The 8,837-nt window shown below is 43.4% G+C and overlaps 1 protein-coding gene across 1 annotated transcript in view; it reads right to left on the minus strand.

Annotated features, from left to right (window-relative positions):
• LOC129842522 (beta-1-syntrophin-like) overlaps window positions 1–7,799 on the minus strand; it is a 44,723-nt gene extending 36,924 nt beyond the window's left edge. Inside the window, exon 1 of the mRNA XM_055911098.1 lies at window positions 7,176–7,799. Coding sequence (XP_055767073.1) covers window positions 7,176–7,701 — 526 coding nt within the window. The 5' untranslated portion in view covers window positions 7,702–7,799. The remainder of the gene's footprint in view (window positions 1–7,175) is intronic.
• Window positions 7,800–8,837: the final 1,038 nt, after the last annotated feature.

Raw genomic sequence — 8,837 nt, forward strand, 5'->3', positions numbered from 1 at the left:
TTTTGTTTAGTCTACGTCGTGTTATATAATAAAGATGGCATATTTCCCTGACTCCGCATTTTGGTCCGAAGATCCTTCTCTTCTCACCTCATCCGAGGATGAGGAAAGCGACAGCTATAACAGAATAACCCACCAACAAAATGTGACCAAGCGGTATGGGAAAAATAAACGGAGTAAGGGACAGAAGAAGGAGCAATGGACATGGGAGGATTTATTGAATGGAAAAGGTGTCTACACATGGGAGGAGATCCTAGCTGGTAGAGATCGCCTCCCATGGGAACAGCTGGAGGCACTGAGGAGAGCGGAGGCTACCGGAGAGAGGAACCGGAATTATGAGGGGACACGTCTTGCACGGAAGCCCGAAAAGCCCGTGAGTAACTCCCAAAAATTTATTGGGGGGGGGCTAAAGGGTAGTGGGCTAAGGGCAGGTAGGAGACCTGCGCCCACTTCCCAGGCTAACCGTGGAGAGCGGGAGTACGGGCAGACACCGTGTTACGCAGTAGAGCGCACGGTGTCTCCTGTACGTGTGCATAGCCCAGTGCGGGTTATTCCACCTCCCCGCACTGGTAGGGCAAGATTGGGCATTGAGCCAGGTGTCATGAGGCCGGCTCAACGCGTCTGGTCTCCAGTGCGTCTCCTCGGGCCGGCATACATGGCACCTGCCTTACGCAGGGTTTCCCCGGTTCGCCTACACAGCCCGGTGCGGGTTATTCCACCTCCCCGTACTGGGCGGGCGACCGGGAGCATTCAACCAGGTAAGGTTGGGCAGGCTCAATGCTCAAGAGAGCCAGTACGCCTGCACGGTCCGGTATTTCCGGCGCCACCTCCCCGCCCCAGCCTAGTACCTACAGTGCCTATATTACGCACTAGGCTACCAGTGCATTTCCAGAGCCCTGTTCCTCCTCCACGCACTCTCCCTATAGTGCGTGTATCCAGTTCAGTGCCTCCAGTTCCGGTCCCACGCACTAAGCCACCTGTGCGTCTCCTAAGTCCTGTACACACTGTCACTTCTCCCCGTACTAGTCCTGAGGTGCGTGCCCTCAGCCAGGTGCCACCAGTGCCGGTACCACGCACCAGGTATAGAGTACGCTTTGAGAGTTCAGTGTGCCCTGTCCCTGCTCCACGCACTAGTAGGAGGGTGCTTATCATTAGCCCGGTGCCACCAGTCCCGGCACCACGCACCAGGCCTACAGTGCGCCTCAGCCGGCAGGAGTCTGCCGTCTGCACAGCGATGACTGAACTGCCCGTTTGCCAAGCGCCATCTGAGCCATCCGTCTCCCCAGCGCCATCTGAGCCATCCGTCTCCCCAGCGCCATCTGAGCCATCCGTCTCCCCAGCGCCATCTGAGCCATCCGTCTGCAATGAGCCTGCAAAGCCGCCCGTCTGCCATGAGCCTGCAAAGCCGCCCGTCTGCCATGAGCCTACTGAGCCGTCCGCCAGACAGGAGCCGCTAGAGCCGCCAGCCAGACAGGAGCCGCTAGAGCCGTCCGTCAGACAGGAGCTGCCAGAGCCGCCAACCAGACAGGAGCTGCCAGAGCCGCCAACCAGACAGGATCTGCCAGAGCCGCCAACCAGACAGGATCTGCCAGAGCCGCCAATCAGACAGGAGCAGCCAGATCAGTCAGCGAGCCATGAGCAGCCAGAGCCGTCAGAGAGCCATGAGCAGCCAGAGCCGTCAGAGAGCCATGAGCAGCCAGAGCCGTCAGAGAGCCATGAGCAGCCAGAGCCGTCAGAGAGCCATGAGCGTCGAGAGCCGTCAGCCTGCCATGAGCGTCGAGAGCCGTCAGCCTGCCATGAGCGTCGAGAGCCGTCAGCCTGCCATGAGTGTCGAGAGCCGTCAGCCTGCCATGAGCGTAGAGAGCCGTCCAGCCAGGACCTGCCAGAGCCGTCCAAACAGGACCTGCCAGAGTCTTTCAGCCGGGATCTGCCCCTTGTCCCGGTGTTGCCCCTTGTCCCGGTGCTGCCCCTTGTCCCGGTGCTGCCCCTTGTCCCGGTGCTGCCCCTTATTCCAGTGATGGTCCTTATCCTGGTGCTGCCCCTTGTTCTGGTGCTGCCCCTTGTCCCGGTGCTACCCCTTGTCCCGGTGCTGCCCCTTGTCCCGGTGCTAGCTGTTTATTTAGGGGAAGGTAGTGTTAGGGTGGTCAGTAGAAGGGGTAGAAAGAAGAGGGGAGTGACTATGGTGGTGCGGGGACAGCGTCCTGAACCGGAACCACCACCGTGGTCAACTGCCCACCCGGACCCTCCCCTGGACTTTGTGCTGGTGCGCCCGGCGTTCGCACCTTGGGGGGGGGGGGTACTGTAACAGTCCTGACCTATTTATGTTAGTTTTTATGTGTTTTTGGTCAGGGCATGTGTTTTGGGTGGGCAGTCTATGTTATCTGTTTCTATGTTGGTTTCGGTTTGCCTGGTATGGCTCTTTTTTTTTTATTTTTTTTTTTAATTTTTTTTTCTTCTTAGGGGAGGATCAGCTTAGTATTGCGGAAAGAATGTTGCTTCCAATGTAATTGTCTGCATCATTTCCATTCCCCCATATTTTTTGGGGTAAATATATGTATCCATACACGTATGCATACATATACACATATATACATACACATACCTATATAGACATACATACTTTAAAGAATATGCCTTTATAATTATTCCCCGCGACCCTACCACCAATCCCCCAATTGGAGTAAACTTATAAACACTTCTGCTTTTACCTTCAATTTCTACATCTTATACCTATCTTACAGACACAGTCCACTTTACAACAGTTCTCTCTTATTTGTTCTTAGTCCTTCCTCTATTTCTGTTGTCCATCCAATTTTATTTCCACTTGTAACTGTGCTATTTCACAAAAGCTCCGCACCTATACACATTTCACAGATCCCGTATGCCCTATATTGTTTATCTTGTTATTAGTCCCACCCTTCAGCTCCACCCAACCCCTCCCATCTATCTTCCAACATCATCCATTTCGGATTTCTATTTGCCATACATTTCTCAACTGTGCTGTGATGCTTCACAAAAGACCTGAACCTTCCTATTCTCATAGCTTCTACAGATTGTAAATTAAAAATAAACATCTTTGCCAAAATAATTATTATATTATTGATTGATTGACTATGGCTTTTCAAATCCCCCAGTATTGCTATCTGTAGCGTTAGTTTTAGGCAAATGTTGCAATTCTTCAGCCATTCCTGGACCTGTGACCAAAAACGAGCTACATATGGACAATACCAAAATAAATGATCTAATGACTCTGCCTCCTCACAACAGAATCTGCAGAGCTGGGAAGATTGTATACCCCATATATATAACATTCTATTAGTTGCAAGAATTTTGTACAGTAATTTATATTGAAAAATTCGAAGTTTTGAATCCGGCGTTGTTTTGCGTATCAATTCATAAACCATGTGCCATGGAATGGGTACATCGAAAATCTCTTCCCAACTATTTTGCAATTTGTATGGCACAGCTGTTAGTTTTTTGGTCCTTAAATGAAATTGGTATATGTTTTTATTTATCACACTTTTCTTTAACCATTTTTGTTCTTTAATACAGGGCCGACATACAAGTTCCTTACTTTTTTCCCCTTCTACTTGCCTCTTCCATTTTTGTGGTAATGCTGCAATTAATTGGTTGTAATTTTGGGTAGAGCAGACTTTTCCATATGTCTGTGTTAGCTGCATGTGTGACATAACTCCACCAGTCCTATTTATGATATCATTCACAAAAATTATACCTTTTTTAAACATTTCTTCGATAAATACAGTTTTTTTATCAATTATTATATTTGAATTTAACCACAATATTTGTTGTACTATTTGTTCCGTCCTTTCAGGTGGATTAAACTGAAATTGCAACCAACTTTCTAAGGCTTGTTTAAAGAATAAGGATAATTTGGAGATCATTTCCTTTTCAAACAACCGAAAGTGAGCAGGTGTAATCTGAATAAAGGGAAAAAGGCCCTTCTTGAACATAGGATGAGACATTCGTACCAGTTTACTAGAGAACCAGTTTGGATTTAAGTATAACTTTTGTATGACCGATGCCTTTAGTGAGAGGTCTAATGCTTTAATATTTAATAATTTCTGCCCTCCAAATTCATATTCGTTATATAAATAGGCCCTTTTAATTTTATCTGGCTTGCCGTTCCAAATAAAATTGAATATTTTTTGTTCATATAATTTAAAAAACAGGTCACTAGGTGTAGGCAAAACCATAAGCAAATAGGTAAACTGTGATATGACTAAAGAGTTAATTAGGGTGATTTTTCCACAAATAGACAGGTATTTTCCTTTCCATGGTAGCAAGATCTTATCTATTTTTGCTAACTTTCTATAAAAATTTATTGGAGTGAGATCATTTCTTTCTTTTGGGATTTTTATACCGAGTATGTCCACATCTCCGTCAGACCATTTAATTGGTAAACTACATGGCAATATAAAATGTGTATTTTTTAGTGATCCAATACGTAATATGGTACATTTATCATAATTTGGTTTTAATCCAGAGAGGATAGCAAAGGTATCTAGATCCTCTATGAGGCCCTGGAGAGACTCTAGTTGTGGTTTTAAAAGAAAACATGAATCATCAGCGTACAATGACACCTTAGTTTTTAAGCCATGGATTTCTAATCCTTTAATATTAATGTTTGATCTAATTTTAACAGCTAACATTTCGATGGCAATAATAAATAGATATGCCGATAGTGGACAACCTTGTTTTACTCCTCTAGATAGTTTAAAACTTTCTGAGATGTAGCCATTATTTACTATTTTACACCTAGGGTTACTATACATAATTTTAACCCATTTTATAAGAGATTCCCCAAAATTGAAATATTCTAGGCATTTATATATAAACTCCAGTCGTACTTTATCAAAAGCCTTTTCAAAATCAGCTATGAAAACCAGGCCTGGTGTCCCCGATATCTCATAGTGTTCTATTGTTTCCAGTACTTGCCTTATATTATCTCCAATGTATCGTCCATGTAAAAAACCTGTCTGATTAGGATGAATAATATCTGACAAAACTTTTTTTATTCTATGCGCCAAGCATTTTGCTAGGATTTTTGCATCACAACACTGAAGTGTAAGAGGTCTCCAATTTTTTAATTGGACTGGATCTTTATATATACCACTTGGGTCCTGTTTCAGTAATAACGATATCAGACCTTCTTGTTGTGTGTCTGATAATCTACCATTTATATAGGAGTGGTTAAAACAAGTTAATAATGGTCCTTTGAGTATATCAAAGGATATACTCAAAGGACCATTGGCTCTTGATTAGAGGCAGGTGGTTTGCATTTTCCTCTAATCAAGAGTCATATTTAGGTAGGGCATTCTCACTGTTTGTTGGTGGGTGATTGTCTCCTGTGATGTTTCGTGTTGTTCGATATATATTCACAAACGGGACTGTTTGGCTGTTCGTTTTGTTTCGATGTCGTCTGTCGCCTGTTCGTAAGTTTATGTTTTAGTTATATGAGTTTATGTTCAGGTTTTCGTCGACGTCGTTTTGTTATTTTGTAAGTGTTGAAAGTGTTTTGTTTTGTTTAGTCTACGTCGTGTTATATAATAAAGATGGCATATTTCCCTGACTCCGCATTTTGGTCCGAAGATCCTTCTCTTCTCACCTCATCCGAGGATGAGGAAAGCGACAGCTATTACACCCAGTCCTGTGATGCACGATTCCCAAGGTTGGATGATAAAGACTTCCTCAGAAATTCAAAGTATTTGATTTCGCAACATGGAGAGGGAGTCACCTAAATATTTATTGTCAAGGAACAAGGGACACAATATGATTTCCTTATTCCGTAAACTGTTAACGTTGCTGACAGGCCTATTGAAAACATTTATTTTAGCAGGTGAAAATGTACGGAGAACAAAATAAAACCCTTTTGATAAATTAATTGTTAACGTTGCTGATAGGCCTATTGAAAACATTTATTTTAGCAGGTGAAAATGTACGGAGAACAAAATAAAACCCTTTTGATAAATTAATTGTTAACGTTGTTTTGTTTTATAGCTCTATTTAATGCTCCATGGCTAATTTGAGTTTTTCTAGATTTAAAACGTACAACAACATTTATAAAGCAAACATTAACCCTTAGGTCTTTGCACAGAAAGTAGTTACATTATTTAAGCATATGTTGCAGAACAGTGATTACACATTATTTTCTCAGAATATTGACCAAAAAAAAAATTGATTTTAAGGTGGTTAGGCATCAAGTGACGGAGTTGACAAGCCACTTACGGAGTTGACAACAGATACTCAAAACAGACATGTTTTTGCCTCTAAAAGTAAAAGTTCAATAGAAACATTTGTAAAGTTTGGAAAATAATTCATTTAAAAATCCCCAATAAAAACAACCCTTCAATTAGATTTTTCAGCACTCTGACAGAGTTGATGTTTACCTTCATTCAAAATTCATATTCTAGCATAATCTATCAATCAGGCAGAGAGAGTTGACAGTTGGTTGTTTCCATGGTAATTCCAATATTGTTTGTTTAAATATATTTATGCAATAAGACACCTCTGGGGTTTGTGGTAAATGGCCAATATCCCACAGCTAAGGGCTGTGTCCAGGCACTCCACGATGCGTCGTGCCTAAGAACAGCCCTAAGCCGTGGTGTATTGGCCATATACCACACCTCCTCGTGCTTAATTAGAGAACTTTCCAGACCATGAGTGGTCTTGTTGCACTACATGTAATGAGGACATGAATAAGAGGTCATTATGGTATAGCTGACCCTGCTCATTCCTGATTTGAATTCACCAAATCTCCAGACACATCTTTTAGGAATCGCAATTTCGAGATAAATAATCTTTAAAGTCACGGAAGGCTATTGCAAGAAACAACAAGATTTTTTCAGTTAATCTCCATTATTGCCCCCAAAAATGTAACACTATTTTGGAGTTTCAAATGGCCATCCTTTTCCCCGGGCATTGAGCCGACATGGAAATTAATAATATTGAAAGTATTTAGAAAATGGAAGAAGAAAATAAATAATGTTTGTTTGTGGACCAAGTTGACAGAGGTTGATCACTCATATGTTTGGGAGCAGACATATTAATGCGCGTAATTCCTCTGGCATCCTGCATATAGATTTGAGGATACCCCCGGGGCCCCACACTTCACCAAGAAAGAATGTATCGAACGACAGTTGGTCCCGTTCCGTTCTTACCTTCTAGCGTCACCTCTCTCCCGGCTCGTTTGAGCCCCTGCACCGCCTCGTCATGCGTAGCGTCCCGCAGGTTCACACCGTTCACCGATAGAATCGCGTCACCGACATATAAGGCTTGGGTTTGATCCGCAGCCAGACCTTTGAAGATCTTACTAATAAGTATCGGCATTTTATTCTCTTTTCCTCCCTTTATGCTGATGCCGAGTCCTCCTACCTCTTGCTTTATTACTTTCACACATCTTTTTCTGTTGGCGATCGCCTCTGGGACTTGCTCCTGTAAATCCGTGAAAGCTGTCCTCACCGCAGTTTTCGGACTGTTTGTGTGATCCGGGTGAGTTGCGTTGCACCCGTAAGATCCATTGGTGATGCCGTTTAGGGTCACATTCTCTCCCAGGTCCTCGCAACTCAACGTTAGAGCTTCTTCGTTCAAGTTGGCCAAAACTTTGTGCCATCGGTCCCTCACTAAAACCTCCAAAAAGCCACTTTTTTGTACTCTGTTCCCCGAAATTACTGTAGCTACCGCCATCTTTGAAGCATTCTTAAAATGCCATGTGATTAAAACTCACATAGGACTTTACCCCCGAACTTCTCACCATGGCTTTCCCAATAGTTCAGCAACTTCAGCTAACGGCTCTTTTTTTTGGCAACATAACCTAGTCCCTACTCCAACAGCCCATATCCTCTTTGGGTGGAGCAAACTGGAAGGGCAATCCCACTAAGCAAATCACATTTCTATCCACACAGAACACTGCCGAGAGCTGTGCTCAAGTTCAAATGACATGTGTAGCCCACACTAACGTCATTTTAGAGCCTCATACCTTATTACACCCGTATTACATACATTATTACCACCCTGTGACAAACATTACCAGGCATGCTTGGTTTTATTCAGAGGGCGATCCGTGTAAAGGAATGTCCCAATGTTGGGACAGTTGGCACTTCGGAGGTGTCCTCCTAGTAGACTGTTGTCTGTCCCGCTCTCTCTCCTGCGCGGTCCATGCAGCATGCCAGGTGCGCATTGTTTGCTCGGCTTCAGCAGCGGATTTGTTGGGTTTAAACACAAAACTTGCATAAAAAAAAGTGAAGTCGTATTTCCTAACATCTCACGGACTAAATGCACTTTCAATGGTAAATAAACGTGTAAAATAGTCTATAGTAGCCCAATAATCTACAAATATGCATTATTATAGGCTAATTGGTAAAGAGCATATTCTATGAGTTATTTGTAATGGATCATATACTAGCCGTGGTCTTTACATTTTTCCAACGAAAAACGAGGAGAACTTTACAGAAATATGTAAACGCCATCTGAAACACGATGAGAGAACGTTACAGAAGCACTGTGTGTTAGCGCCATCTGAAACACGATGAGAGAACGTTACAGAAGTACTGTGTGTTAGCGCCATCTGATGGTGGAGAGAGAACCGGCGTAGCCCTGCTGTCTGTCACGATATACAATCTATACTCCTGCTGTCTGTCACAATATACAGTCTATACTCCTGCTGTCTGTCACAATATACAGTCTATACTCCTGCTGTATGCCACGATATACAGTTTATAGTCCTGCTTTATGTCACAATATACAGTCTATACTCCTGCTGTCTGTCACAATATACAGTCTATATTCCTGCTGCCTGTCACAATATACAGTATATGAGTTTT

Source organism: Salvelinus fontinalis, unplaced genomic scaffold (genome assembly GCF_029448725.1).
Source record: "Salvelinus fontinalis isolate EN_2023a unplaced genomic scaffold, ASM2944872v1 scaffold_0047, whole genome shotgun sequence".
NCBI classification, from domain to species: domain Eukaryota; kingdom Metazoa; phylum Chordata; class Actinopteri; order Salmoniformes; family Salmonidae; genus Salvelinus; species Salvelinus fontinalis.